Source organism: Osmia lignaria, chromosome 7 (assembly GCF_051020975.1).
Source record: "Osmia lignaria lignaria isolate PbOS001 chromosome 7, iyOsmLign1, whole genome shotgun sequence".
Lineage (NCBI taxonomy): Eukaryota > Metazoa > Arthropoda > Insecta > Hymenoptera > Megachilidae > Osmia > Osmia lignaria.
In genome coordinates, this window is record NC_135038.1 from 9,099,116 (window position 1) to 9,114,788 (window position 15,673).

Here is a 15,673-nt window from a genome sequence, read left to right on the forward strand (position 1 = left end):
TCATTTTATGCAATTTACAGCGCTCTAAAATTGCAAAACTCGACGTTAACCTCTCAAAGAAACTATAAACCGCAATTATAACACAAGTACAAGGTCTACATAATATTCTGAAATTATAAATTCAAAAACATTTGCGCCAAAACTGTCCCTTCATTTTAGCATCAAATTACTACAGGTAAAGTGATTGTTATATTTAGAAAACTTTCAATAGAAACAAGCCCGTTAAAAATAAGTTTATGTATTCATTTTTCCAGACCTTAAGCTTTAATTTGATGTAATATAAGTGCTAATTTGTGATAATTTTATGTCATGAAATCCTGTTTGAATTTTGACGTCTTGAAATCGGCCATTTGATAGGAAATATGGTCGGCTACTTTTCCAGAGGAAAGCCGCTTTCTCTCAGAGGAGGGAAATGAATTTCCCTCGTCAGAAACAATTCGTACGGCCCTGGATGCGCGCGTACAGCCAAGCGTGCATTGGCACACCCGCTATCGATCAGTCGCGTGTTAGTCCACCGTGACATGGAGGATCTCCTGCTGCAGATCGTCCGTGAATCGAACAATGCGAAGCTACAAAATCTACGAAAATCGGCGCAGGAAGCGTACGGTAAGTGAATTTCACCCACCGTTTACAAATACAATGAAATCTGTTCAAATTAAAAAAGTACCAACACTTGTTCCTCTAATCCCACGCTGATACTCAACGCGTCGATTCATCCATCGTTAAATTATCACTTTCAATTTTCCACGTAATAAAATGAAATTATATTCAGCGAACTTAAATTTGGACCGATTTTGCCGCAGATTTTTTGGAAAAGCAGCAAGGGTTGCTACGCGATCCGCCCCACGAGCTGCGAGCGAAATGCTTGCACACCTTTCAGCTAGCACTAGAAACGAAGAGGAGCAAATTCGTCGCTTTCGGCCTCTCGGGATTACACGTGAGTGTCGGAAGGAATTTTTACACTTTCCTATCGGTATCGCGAACGTCACATCCGTTCGCGATAAAACGCGATACCAAGTAGGAACGTGACATTAAAAGAATAAAAATTTAAGCATTCCCTATCTCTATGTAAAACTCTTATTTTATTGACTGCAAATTATGATATCTAATGGAAAGGTTTGAATTTAGAAAATGTTAAGAGACGATAGATTCCAATCGCCCTACGAGCCAGAGGACGATTCCCTTTGGTTACCCGCGCAAATGTTGCACGCTATGGGTTCCATATTGTCTCAATCGGACGATACCCAGACGGACATGCTTAAAGTGAGTAGAAATTCTACTTGAAATTATTTATATAAAAAAGGAAACGTTTCAAGACGATGGTCCATTGCTCGCAGGTTTTATTGCAAGTCGCTTGTTCCTCTTATTGGACGATGAACGGTCGTTTGATAATCGCCATTCTCACTACCTGCTGCGAGGCTTTCGAAAATGGAAATCAAGCAGTGAGGACCGCGGCCCAGGCAGCTACCAGTCAGACCTTGCGATCTTTCTGTTTATTCTTAGGTAATTTCCCTCGTCCCAGCTTAGCTTTTGAATTTAATTTATTCCTCGATACAAAATTGATGTGAGAAAAAATCGTCGAAATCGTCTTTATTGAAATTTCCCTGGGAGAAAGAATAGAGCACAATTTCCCATCACTAATTGCTCTTCTCTCTTATCTATCGCTCCAAAGAAAGTTTGATCGATAACGTTCCGCTCGCGTGACGGTGGAATGCGCCTCGCGAAACTTTCGCGAAAGGGTAAATCGAGGATGATATTTGCAGACGAGGAGTGCCAGGAGATGGACGAAAACGCGAAGAAGAATAAGAACCTCTGGGAGAGAGGTGTCTCCTGTTTCAACGAGGCCCTCCCTATCCTCCAGTATATATGCAGCAAATTGGACGAGGCTCAAAAGTAAGGCAGAAAAGATGAATTTCCAATCGATGCTTATATCGTTTCATCTTAGAAAATCGTGTTCCAGTAACGGAAGGAATGGTAATACGGTGGTGTTCCTGCTCGAATGTTTGCACACGTTGATCTCTTCCCTACCTCAGAAGATCCATACGAACGCACACTTCACCACTTTCCTCTGGCAAAAATTCTGCCCCGCATTGATCGCTTTCCTGGGAACTCCGAGGGTGGACAAAACCTTCACCTCCAGAGAGGGAAAGGAGACTGAACTTGGAAGAGGCTCTGGGTACCTGGCCACGTCCCTGAGTTTCGACAGCCATCAGGCAAAGACTGTTTATAGGTATGAACACCTTTAACCCTTTCGCTGCACTTGTTTTTCATTTGGGCCACTAATTGTAAGAAAAATGTGCTATTGGCAAGATTGTACAGTTATTTTAATATATTTCTCAGTTCTTTGACATTATAAAATTTTTAATATGAAATTTCTGGCCCACTGGTGAAAGCTGAAAAATTCGCGTGGCAGCGAAAGGGTTAATCATCAAAATCGTAGCGTTCATTTGTCTTTTTTATATTTCCAGCATTGGAACGGAATTGGTGCGATTGGTTGGGTGCGTGGGTTCCCTTCGTCCAGTTCTGGAATCGGTATTCCACAGAATGTTGCTTTATCCTCCGCCCCAGCAACGTCTGGAGCCTCTGAAGGCTCTGAAAGAACTCCTCCGTAGTCCAAGTCGAATGGTGGACTTCGCTGGACCATTGTTAATAGAAGAAGATAGATCCAGTCATATTCAAAGCGACATGGCATTGATGAGACTGTAATTTCCTGAATATTTCTAATTCAGAATTTTTTCAAATACAGCCATAATTTAATGAAGATTTTTCTCGCAGAGCAATGGATTCCATCGAGGAATCAACCGCCGGTGGTCTGAGTATATTGCACGCAAGCGTTTCTTGCGTGGTTGCGATGCTCTCAGCTCTTCAGGAATTATGCGAAGGGAAGGCGATTAATCACACTTATACCTGCACGATTAATAGTTTGTACGAAGACTTGGAGTCTTGCGATTACAGAGGACCCCTGACCTATCAGAGTATGGCACGTTTGCCGAAAACGTACAGGTAGATTTAAATTGTATTAAAGAAAAATTACAGGGTAGCAAGAATTTTATTTTATTCCAGAGAACAATTGGAGTTGCTGAAGAAGGGAATTGGCTCCGATTCCGAGTCCTCGGGGCACGGACCATCGGAGGACGGCGATTCCACGGACACCGAAGGTCCTCAAAACGAATCGGACGAGGTTCAAGAGGAGAATAGTTTAGAAGACAATGATTATGCGATCGAGAATGAAAGGGAAAGACTGAGATTAGAAAAATTGCCTAAATGCCTTCACGTGGGTCGACAAGTGGCCGACGAGTGTAACGTGGACGTGGAGAGGCACAACGCTAGGAAGTTCGTTAAAACCCTTAAAAGTGATCTAATTCCAATGGTGCTGAGTCTGAGAAGTAACATAGAGGTTGATGATGCTTTGCAAAATTTTGCATCTGAATATTGTCAAGGTAAAAGAAGCATGCAATATGCAAAATGAAGAGAAACGATTGATTTGTTCTATTTTCAGGAGTGTTCGCAGCTCAGCAGAAGATCCAAGAGCAAACGGACACCAGTACTGATTCGTGTGCCTTGATCACGATCATGAATGCCGATGGGATCTATTTAGCCACCTACGCGGCTCTGCTCCTCAATTTAAAATTAATTAGGATCAATTATTATAACGAAGAAAGTCGTCAAGTTCCTATTAGCGAGGTATCGATGTTCAAAATTTTCCCAATCAATTTTCACATGAAATATTTAATCAACTTGATTTTTCAATTTCGAAGGAACAATTCGTAGAAGAAGTTCACGGATCAGGTGTCCTGGTGTATCTATCAGCAACGTGGCTGTCCGAATTATACCAACAAGTGTTGGCCTCCAATTTGCTCGAGAAATGTGGCTACAATCCGCACGACACTGAAAACAGCGCCTTGATTAACGTGCTAACTGGTAGATAATTAACCTACATTCTAACAAAAATAATTAATAATCGCAGGAAATGAATTGTTCTTAATTTTTATTTAAGACGTCGATGAGATACCTGGTAGCCACAGAGGAGGACAGCTTCTGTCTGATTATATAAGACTGGAGAGAGCTCAATTATCCAGGACAGAGCCTACACCGGAAGCTGAAGCTGGTGCTAAGCTTTCTAGAAGGGTGCTGACTTGTTGCTGGGGAAGCATGATGACTGTTCTGACGATAGGGTTGAATCCTCCAAAGGAAGAGAATAATAAAGGAATCCTTAGCAGAGACGGTGGCAGAAGAGGGATCAGGGACACTGTTGTACTTTCTTTGGAAGGTCTTCACAAGGCTGCAGCTTTGAGCAACATCCTTGGTTAGTAAATTTAGTATCATTCGATTAAATTATTTTCTAATTGCATCTTCTGTTTATCTAGGTTTGCAAAGTCGTTGCGGCTCGATCTTTGCCCTCCTAGCAAAGGCTGCCTGCACAGAGCAGTCTATATCGAAAATCACAAGGACGAAGGATGTTCTACGTTTGAAACTTCAAAACAGAGCTACCAATATCCACACCTCGCATGCATTGAGCATGGACGTATTGTTAGGAAAGGGTTTAGAGCTTGGGAGTCATGGCAGTGATTGCTGGCCACATGTTTTCACGTAAGATTTCTTTTAACTTTCTAATTACTAATCAGTGCTATTATTAAATATCTTTGTTTCTATAGATGTTGCTTGTACGTAAGCAAACTGGAACACGATTTCTTCGGGAGGAATCAGAACCCATCTTTGCCCAAAACTCAGCAGAAGAAAGAGAAGAAGGATAAGGATTCGAATGGTGATCCAAAAGGAAGTCAAGATCGACTGAAGCATAATTTCAATATCGTTGATGAAGAAGAGACTTGGTAAAAAATTGACTAAACAAAATTAATCCACGATGGTCAACGAAGTTAATCAGTCATTTTATTCCAGGGTCGACGTCTACAGCTTTTTATCCAGTCGTTACACACAGAACCCTAGTTCGGACACGATTCCAGAAATAATCCAGGAATCCAACGCAGACAGCCAATTCAATGGCATCCTACCCGCAGACTATGCAGCTAAAATCGTCTGCGTGTTATCTCAACAAGTGGACAGACTGTTCGAAAACGCAGCCCTCACTCTGAATCTTCGAGCATTGTGTCTGTTCCTCACTGCCCTCTGCAAGGCTAGCAAGGCTCAATTGTTCAAAACCACGGATGGTTCGAAGGATAACAAGAGATTCTGGTGGAGAAGGAGCAAACCCAGAGAGAACGAGATGAATGTATTGCTATTAGCCCGATTGGGAGAGGTGATGCTGAAGTGTGTGAAGAGTGGGCGACCTTTGATCCACGTAATGAGAGTACGAACAACGATCTCAAAATTAATTCCTAATTTGATCAATAATATAATTGTATTCTTTAACCGACTTCGAAAAAGCAGGTCCCTCAATTCAATCTTTAATTTTCAGGTCTGGAGCATCTTAGGGCCACATTTCATGGAGGCTGCTTGCCACAAGGACCGTGGTATCTCTAAGAAAGCAGTTCAATGTATTCACGACAGTATGTCTACATTGCTGTACGAACTGATGGAACTGCCACATTTCCATTTCAACGAGGCGCTCTTCAAGCCTTTCGAGAACCTACTGTGCCTAGAATTATGCGACAGCGATGTACAGGACCAGGTAAGCTGGTAATACCATCATTAACATCTTAATTACCGTATTAAAATGTAATATGGTTCGCAGATCGTCAGCTGCATCTGCGAGTTCGTCGAGACGAACGGCACCGAGATCCGCTCAGGCTGGCGGCCCCTCTTTGGGGCTCTCCGTGTAGCTTCGGTCGGTAATTCAGATTCCGTCGAATCCGCCCCGCTGCTGGAGGTCTTTAGGGTCTTCCTGTCGATGGACAACACGCTGGTGTTCGCCAACGCGGCGCTAGATTGCATCCTCTGTCTGTTGAGGCACGTCCGGGGCATCGGGGACGCCGATGGTCACCAGGATGACCAGGAACCGATAGACGTAGCCGAGTCCAGGAGGATGAGACTGTGCGTAGAGAGTCTAAAGTATCTGCTAAGCTGCAGCGATATCCTAGCCTCGATGTACGGGATGCCAGCCTGTCCGATATTCCACTCGGCCCAGAGGATCCAGGTCTCCACCATTCCCCAATACGTGGACCCAACGATACCGAATTCGGAGTTGATACGATTCGACAAGCACGCGGAATCCATGCAGGAGACCATACCCGAGAGACCCCACGACGTTCTGATGGACAATGTTCATACCGTCACCACGTTACAGAGCATGGACAAGCCCAGTGGTATCCTGAGGGTCTGGTACATCCTAATAGAGGGTCTGGCCAGTGCTACCATGATATGTCCTAAACGTTATCAGCCTCACACTCTGGAGACCCTGTTCCACTTGCTCAGGGACACCCTGAACGTCCCTGGACCAGCGTTTGGATTGTACTGCGTCAATCATCTGCTGCTACCTATGGTTCAGAACTGGCTGAGGAAGACGTCGAAGATCTTCAGGGGCTGGGACAACTTCGCGCCCAACTTTAAACAGTGCTGCGGCCTTACGACCGATTTGGTGGTCGATTATCTGACCCATCTCCAAGGTGATTCAACGATCAATTGTATCGAATCTCTAGGTACTTTGAATAGGTTTGAAATGGACGTTTTATGTACAGGTCCGGAAGTAGTTCGAAACGAGGCCTATCTACCAGCCACGACACTGATGTTGAAGCAACTGTTACTAGTGATGGCGGAATGCGTGGTGCAGCCTACGGAGAGCATAGCGCGTTTGGGCTGCGCCTGTATCAGGTGAGTACGATCCGGATCTAGGCACCCAAATGATCCGAGACTACTCGCAATCGTTTCTTTTCAAGCTTCGCTTGCTCTAGATGACTCATTATTCAATTAAGATCACTGACTCGCGAAAAAGGCATGCATTGTTTTGCGGAGCTAATCGAATCTACTACGTGTATCTAAAATAAAATCGAGTAGTTGATCTTTTTCTTTGCTATCGGGATCTGCTGGCGAATATTCGAAAGGGTTAAAAATCTGGCCCGATCGAAAACATAGAGAAGAGGTTGAATCATAACGCGGAGGTTCGATGGAATGTACATCGGCGGAGGTTAGATGTATCCTCGTTACGGGCGTAGCGTGCGTGTAAGATGATAACGAAGCTTGACAGGCTGTCCGGTGGGATAAGGTAGCCACCGACACTCGACACCCCCGGAGCGTCGTGCCCGGCAAACACGTATACACGAGAAAAAGATGGAGAGGCACATACACGCGACAACAGCACCCTGTCACCGCCGTTTCTTCCTATCTCGCTCCGTCCACCTTAGACACCCAGCTGGATCCGTTCGCGCGTTTTCTCCGTATTAATGCACCGTATACATTGACGCTTGTAATTCGATCCCTGGCCGGGGTCGATCGCGAAGTATCGATGTACAGGCGTGCGCGGAGTTTAAAAACGGGACAGGTTCGCGGACAGATAGCTAGAGACTGCCAGTGAATGACGAACGGGATCCTGAACTGAAATCTTAGAGTCACCCACTCTTTGGTAGCAACCCACTTCTATTAAAGAAACGGAGCTGAATTTCTCTATGATTGGACATAGATTGAATTTAAATATTTGGAGAATCATATATTTAACCCTTTTTGACTCTGAGTAGTTTAATTTTAGAAGGGAGTTCGTGGAAAACTGCAATTAGTTAATTTTCGGATGACGGACCATGGAGAGAGACCCGATTTTAATATCCTTGATTCAGGCTCCTCCATTCTAGGATTAATTAAAATCTGCTATAAGAGGGTTGAATAATTAATTTTCTCTTAAAAATTTCAATCCCAGTCCACGATTAATGGGAATAGGTAAACATAATTGCGTTTTCGTGTTTGCAGACACGTTCTCGTGAGCAGCGGTCCTGTTCTCACCCCGGAACAATGGGAGGTGTGCGGTGTCGCTTGTTACCGTGCCTGTTCGAATTCTCTGCAGGAGTTACACCAACTGACCATGGCTTTCTCGCCGAGATCGGAATCGTTTTACGGTGACATTGCTCAGGTGAAGGTTGCCGCGCGAAGGGACGCGACCCCCGAAGAGACCGAAAGACTACGTCAACTCGCCGCCCAGGTAAGTTTCACCTGTTTACGCTTCACTATCGCTGATTATATCTCTCTGTCCGGAGGAAGATATGTCTCACCGTTTGGCTGTTTGACGTTCGTTGTGCTTCTCTGTGCCCTCGCACACGCCCGCAAATTTATCAGCTGAGAGCGTTCGACGATCGGTGATTTATTTTAATCATTTTCTCGCCTGATCGATCGGCTGGATGTTACGGTTCCTATGATGTTGTATGTGCGTGAGAGTGTTCCGAGTACACAGGGCTCGGTCGTGATCGTGGTACAATTGGAGAAGGTGGAATAAAGTTTTTAATTGCAAGATTTTGTTAATTAATTAACAGTGAAGTGATTAATTAATTAATCCGGTTTGTATTACGATTGCTACCGGGCGCTGGATGAAACTAAACGTGAATGCAGGGTGTTTCTTAATATGTCACTTTTAAATGCTATACAAATGAATTTGAATTATAGAAATAATAAAATTTAGAGTACTTTATTTAATCATTAGATATTCATGAAAGTATTTTTTGAAAATTAGAAAAAGATTAAAGTATCCTACCAGCAAACACATGTTTAAATAAAATTTTCTTTTCATTGTTCCCGCGTGCTGAATTCAGACGAAACGGCACGAGTGGCATGTTAAGAAACACCGTAATTTTGTTATATCGCCAAAATTGCCCGCGAGAGAGACACACAAGTGGTGCCCTCCTGACCTGACTTGCTCTCAGGTGAGCCAGCTGCGCGAGGTATTGTCTGCCATCAAGAGGCAGAATGCGGCATCACTGCCGACGACACCTTTCCAGGATTCGATGACCATTGAGACGACACTGATCGACCAGCACACTACCTCCTACTCCGTTGGTTGTAGGCAGCACACGACACCCCTCGATTACACTAACACTACGTCGAACACGGGCCCCCATTGGCTCTAGCCGCCCACGGTAACTCACGTCATGGATTTTAAGACAAACAAAAAAAAAAAAAGAAAAAAAAAAATAGCAGAAAGAAGGATAGGAAAAGAGCAAACAGACGAACGAATATATCGCATCGATTCTTCTTCCATCGGCATTATGGAAAAAAAATGATTAAAAAAAGAAATTGATTAATTAGAATCAATTAGAGAACAGAGAGACTCGCGTGGTCGTTGTCGACAGGCCTGCTTGTTTTTTTACAATTCACCACAAATTATCGCTTTTATCGCCTTTTCGAAGCTCGTTACTATTGAAAATTCGTTCACATTGTGATCGTAGATTAATTATTATAGATAGATGATATCAATATTTTTCTTCTTCTTTGCATCAAAATGCGCTTTGCGCGTGTTCGAGCTTGCATCTGGTATGGCTGATCGCATAAAGTGGCGTAGAATCATTTTAAATAAATCTAGACTGATATTTTTCTGAGAATGATACATATTTTATACGATTCTTGTTCCAGTATTCTATGCCACTGTGCAGCGTTGCAATTAGACGGACTGTCAGAGCGCTAGATAATGATATACGAATATTTGTATACGTGAATTCGTTATCAAACAACGTTCGCGTTTTTTTAAACATGTATTTTTGTACTGCTCCATGTGTGTTCGATGATGCACAATGTGTCAAATACAGATGCTTTTATCATTCGCAAGTTCGTTCTTGTATTGCACCCCTTGTTATTCCTTGATCGGTCGAAGTGTTTAATAGAACGAAAGTTAACGAGGGAAGCGAGTCGAAGTAAGCCTGTCGACGGTGAAACGAAACGATTTGTAATTAAATCACCTCGTTTAGATGTTTGCACTCGCTGGTAGAAGGCACAGGTCAGGCTGCAGAACCTCCTTGACGAGGTCCTTTTTTGAGTTCAAATCAATTGAAATATTTCAAATTTTATATCTACGATCGCTTAATTTTTCAAATTAAATTACAGTAACTTATGCAATTATTTACCCCTTTCCTAAAAAAGTAGAAAATATAATGCATCTTCTAGAAATGCAATTGTTAGAATTAAAATTGTGCCTCTCTCCATGGTCCGCCGCGCGGTCCAGGGGCTCTCTCCATGGTCCGCCGTTCGAGAATTGAAAAACTCATTATATTTCTTACTTTTTTAGGAAAAGAATTAACAATTGTATATATTACCCGAAAATTCTACTTATTCGAAACGATGGGACATTGGCGCTGCAAGATTTTTTTAAAATTTTAATTTTACAAACAGGTGGTTATTTAGGAACTTCGATAGGGACAAAACTAAACGATGAATTAATGACAAAAGGACCCCGTCGTTGGCCGAGATATCATTTAAATTCAACTTGGCACGGTCTTGCGTATCACCATTAAAATCCATGGCTTGAGTCCATGGCTAGAATTTCACCGTCACATAATATGTACCTGGATGAGATACATGACACCTATTCTCCTAGAAGCTGCAGCTTTCGTAGAATGCACAACCGTGTTTACTGACTGACTGAATCAATGGAATCACGGGATAGGTCGAGCTATAGAACCCACCCATCGTTCGATGATCGTGCGATTGATCTCGCACGTGATCGTTAATCACCACATATCCATCATATATCATTGCAAATATAAATAACGAATAAAAGAAAGAAACTTTCGATTGTCGCGCACGATTGCTCGAGTAATTTCTCGAATTTCGAGAGTGAACGCATTCATCGGTTCGATAGACAAATTTTTGAGCATCTACGAAGAATCGTGCGATGAAAGTTTGATCATAAACCCGAATGATCTCAAAATGGATGATTGTCTATTCAGGTGTTCCTCTTGGAGGAACAGCGTACGGAGGATCCATCGAGAAGACCCGACGACAGGTCGTACGTTTTCCTTCTGTATCCACCATCGGTGGCTACCACCCTCAATCCTGATCTTTATATCGTTAGAGTACAACTGAGAGCACTGGTGGTTGGTCTTCTGGTTCACCAGATGCTCCTTCATTGCCTGGCCAGTATCCTGTTACAGGGACCTGACTCGTCATTTCCCAGGTAATTATAATTCATCTAAATTCAATCATCCTCCTCGTTAACATCGAAATTATCACTTGAATTCCAGTTTATCCAACATAATCCCTCACTCAGCTGCATCGACGTCGCCCAAGGCGTCCGTTTCCGGTTGCCTCTCTTACTTGACCCCTCGCCACGTGGACATTTTCCTCTCGGGATTAGACCTCTCCTACGCAGCTGCCTTGAAGTTCGACTGTCGACCAGGCTTGAAATTCCTGGTCCAAAAGGTGACGAACCTCCAGCAGCCAGCCAACCTCTATCGCCAGGCTGGGGCAGCATGGACCATCAAAATGGTAACCCTCTTCGAGCTGTGTCTCCGGGAGATAGAGAGTACCAAAGCAACCCTAGAAATCGTGAAATCGGTCCTAACATCGAATCCCGAAGAGAAGGGCTCCAATCTTCGAAAACTCACGAAATACCTTAGACAACTGAGGAACACGTTCGAGGAACTCTGCGAAAGTTACGTGGAGGTGGTATTAGACGAAGATGGTAAACACACTAGGGTGGATAGTTTCTCGGAGAGGAAGATCTTTCTATTGGTAGCTCAGCCGGATGATTATCCAGAGATCACTAGCAAGGAGGTGATTAACAATAGAGTGTTAACGACATCGCCTCCAGTGGAAGCATCCACGGAGAATATCGAAAACCAGGTGGATCAGGATGACCAGGAGGACATAGAACATTACAGCCCGAATTTGGACGACGAGAGTGGACTGGAGGAACTTGGTCCCGAGTGTGAGGACGACCCAAGACCCTTCAGACTGTCCGACCTGGCAGTGGAGTATTCTACCGATTCTGGGCCCCAGTCTGAACCAGAAACCGACGACTCCAGGCCAGCTTCCAGGTTGGGATCCATCACCGAGAAGATTGTGTACCCTGATAGATCCGGAGGAACCTCCAGCGAAGGGTACATCGATGGGAAGTACAGTTTGACGACTCCTGCACCAGCAACATTAATAAACAACAGAGATTGTTTGTATTACAAACTGGGTCCTTTAAGAAGAACCGAGTCTGTTGACTCTATTGGCACTTCCCTGATGGACACCAAAGCTACCAACACTTGTCTGATCTACGACGAAGTGTCCAGGTACCAGAGGCTGAGATTGCAGAGAAGAAGAAGCGACGCTTGTCTCCTTTCTCGAAGAAGCGCCTCGAGATTCGTCGAGCAGAACGAATTCGACGATCCTGATAGATTCGCCAGGTTCAATTTGGATACCTTCAGGTGTAGATCGGTGATCGAGCTGAGGAAGACCGGAGGATCCACCGTGTCCAGTTCCTCGAACGATCTCGAGATGTCTCCTAGAATATCATCGAAAATTGAAAAGAAACAGGAGATGAGCTCCTCGAAGGTTATCGATAATATCGATGAATTGTTGCGCGATTACGAGCGTAGTAAAAGGGGATTCAGAACGAATCCGTTCTTGAGGGACGAAGGGGAGGTGTCTGGGGTTGAGACTGAAGAATTGCCTGCTCACGAGCTCGCGTTTCAGAGGAGGACGAATGTTTATAAGGACAGCGAGGCGCACAGGAAGGCTTGGGCGGAGACACTGAGCACCATGTTGGATTGGACTCTCGCTTTACCGGTAAGAAAATTAAAAATAAATCAAATTTTTAATTCTGTGCAGTGGGCCCTGGGTCCTATCAGACCTCCTCTTAATTCGATGCTGAGTACTTGTAATTTTTTTTTTTTTTTGATAGTTGGAATTAATAAATTGTTCACAGGACGATCAACTGACCCCTCTACTTCCGGTCTTCGTAAGCGGCGTACGTGTCCTCACGAGACACGCGGTGGACCAGATTCTGAAACAACGATTGTCGGCCCTTTTTCACCGAATTGCCGTGTTATACGGTTTAACGAGCAATTAGGATCAGCTTCAATACATCTGGAAACAGATGTATTACCACAGCTGATTCGAAACTTTCTTAGCTCCCTGAGAATCTTAACGATTGCGACGATCTATTCGACGACTGTTGTGTATCTATAAAATTTCTGTCTTCGTGATTGGAGAAGATTTTATATGTGGAAAATCATTGATTTCAGTCGATACTTTACCAAAGAAACTAGACTGATCAGAGTCAATCTAAAGAAGGGAATTTGAAGATCTATCGAATGATTTTAATTAAGAACGGAGGAAATCTTTATTACAGAAGAATTTAATTGAACAACAACGGTCATGACGTTTAAGGACCATTTCAAGTAACCATTATTGTTATGAATTTTAAACAAAGGAGAAGGAACGTCATTATGAAATGAATTTTAATCGGAGATGAGGATTTTTCAGACGAATACGAGTGACAATAGTTTCATTCTTGTTGGCAGCGAAAGAAACCGTGTCCCGTTTTCAGGGAACAAGCCTCGCCTACCTTTAGCAGACGCGTCGACACGAAGAGACAAGGATTTTATTTACGATCCACGCTGCACGCACATTTCTCGATTCTCATTTTATGCTCTTTGCGCTTAACTGTAGTTTGCGGTCCAGTCCCAGCCTCGGATGTGACGGGCTTTCGCTTCCATCGTCGAAGAAACACGCGTTGCGAGTTTGATAGATTTCGCCAAGGGAATAACAATTTTTTTTTTTAAACATGAAACTAGAGAAGGGTTGCGAAAATATTTCTTTTCTACCCTTTGATTTTTAGAATAATTTTTCATTATTTGAGGACTCAAGAAGGGTTGTAAAAATATTTTCTTTTTCAAAGCTTCGAGTTTTAGAATAATTAAAATTGCAAATCTTTAATTTTTAGAATAATTCTTAATTGTTTGAGAAGGGTTGCAAAAATAATTTTTGAAATAATTAAAATTGCAAATTTTTAGAGTAATTCCTAATTGTTTGAGAATAGTTGCAAAATTAATTTTTGGAATAATTGAAATTGCAACTCTTTAATTTTTAGAATAATTGAAATTGCAAATATTTAAATTTTCGAATAATTCTTAATTGTTTGAAAATAATTGCAAAAATAATTTTCAGAATGATTGAAATTGCAAATCTTTAATTATTAGAATAATTCATATTTGTTTGAGAATAATCGCAAAAATAATTTTTAGATTTGAACGTCCTCTATTATCTTAAACGATCGAGGAGTTAGTATTACTAATAAAAGAAAAAAGAAAGGTGTAATTAGAATGTTAAGAATTGAAGATTGAATCTAGTTAGAGAAGCGCTTTGAGCGAAACGTTATTCTTCGTGTGAACGAAACGAATTCCGAGCGACAGAGCTTTCTGATTTTGCCAAAAAAAGAAAAGAGACAAAGTTCTTTGTCCTATCGCACATTCGTTCGCGGTCGAAGAACTGACATAAAACTAAAGAATCGATGCTATATTTTATTGTAAATAGTACTCTAGTCGCTGGTCCATTGGACACCAGAGAAGCTAGATATTTTTATTGTTAATTTCTATGTTTCAAATGTTTAGCAAACGACTAGTCAATGATTCTCAGTTTCATTTACCGCTTTAATATATATATCGACAATATATATATATTTTGTATATTGTTTGTAAGTTAGAGAAGAGAAAGAAAATGATTACCGAGTGTTGTACGAATTGATCCAGAAAAATTTCTCGTTCTCTCCTGCGATTCCATCGGTGTTGTTCAGATCGTTTAACGAAAGTATGGAGAGATCAATAATTGATAATAAAACGTGCCTAATGTGAACCCTGTTTTCATTTCCATTCATTTAATACACACACACACAAAGAATAACATTTTCCTTGAATTACCGATGAAGCTCATCGAACACCTTCGGATAGTGTTTTTAATTGAAAACTGTATAACGTACGTCGGAAATAGTTAGGCAACAAATGTACGATCGTTAAATGATCAACTATTCGAAGTTAATAAAATTGTATGAAAAAGTTGAAAATATTGTATGCAGATTTCTTTCATTTCCTTCCTGAAAATTTTTATTTTTCAGAATTTGAAATTTCAGATTCGAATAAAATTAGGGTTTAGCTAGAGTCTCTTTGGAAGACCTATGAATTTCTTTGGGTATCGAAGGTGTCGACCATTTTCTACGAGCAAAACGCATTTTAGTTCGTTTTAACGGGCAGAGAAAAGGGCGGGAGACTTGTCTGCGGTCGAGTCGTCCTCGTAAAGAGGAAAGCTTACGAGCGACGGTCTCGGCTTATTCTATGCTTTTATTCACGTCCCATTCGTCGTGGCTGTAAATATTAGCGAAAAGGAAGTAAGAGAAGCTGGTCGTTTTCGAAAGATGACAAAAATAGGAAGAGGCTGTTTCTTTTGCAAAAATCTGAACCCTGCTTTCAATTTTTATAAACTTCAACCCTTTAGGGAGACTCATTTGGAATTTTTAAAAAAATAAAATAAGAGGTATTTGAAGAGTTAGTGTTTTTTCGAATGGTATAACAGAAATTGCAAAGGTGGAACGAAGCAGGGTGGATCGCTAATAAAGGGAGGCAGAAACAGCGTTGAACCGACGCTGGAGACCGCAACTATCCATCCGTTCGTCATTTCCAGCGTGCTTTAAATATTAAATAGAGCTCGCTACGCTCGTAAAAAGGATTATCCCTCTGCGTGTCGAGAGACAGAGACGAACCGTTCCTCTGCGGTCTGTTTCCATGTTGAAATAAAGATTTTTCTACTTGAACCACCCCCAAAT

At 42.2% G+C, this 15,673-nt stretch overlaps 2 protein-coding genes across 6 annotated transcripts in view; one reads left to right on the forward strand and one right to left on the reverse strand.

Annotated features, from left to right (window-relative positions):
• LOC117604534 (uncharacterized) overlaps positions 1-15,673 on the reverse strand; it is a 62,104-nt gene that overhangs the window by 19,432 nt on the left and 26,999 nt on the right. The window lies entirely within an intron of this gene.
• Positions 91-14,909, forward strand: LOC117604533 (brefeldin A-inhibited guanine nucleotide-exchange protein 3). Of its 2 annotated transcripts, XM_034324712.2 has the most exons (23): positions 91-175; positions 358-606; positions 804-937; positions 1,129-1,263; positions 1,338-1,503; positions 1,764-1,893; positions 1,946-2,230; positions 2,469-2,702; positions 2,776-3,003; positions 3,064-3,440; positions 3,500-3,684; positions 3,759-3,921; positions 3,998-4,306; positions 4,368-4,590; positions 4,656-4,832; positions 4,900-5,308; positions 5,417-5,629; positions 5,693-6,563; positions 6,636-6,768; positions 7,855-8,083; positions 10,815-11,041; positions 11,109-12,642; positions 12,782-14,909. In XM_034324712.2, exons 2-23 carry the CDS (start codon positions 522-524, stop codon positions 12,923-12,925), a joined length of 6,591 nt encoding a protein of 2,196 aa, XP_034180603.2. In that variant the 5' UTR covers positions 91-175; positions 358-521; the 3' UTR covers positions 12,926-14,909. The 2 variants fall into 2 exon arrangements, with proteins under 2 accessions (XP_034180603.2, XP_034180605.2); XM_034324714.2 differs by lacking the exon at positions 91-175 and having other exon boundaries at positions 251-606; positions 1,961-2,230.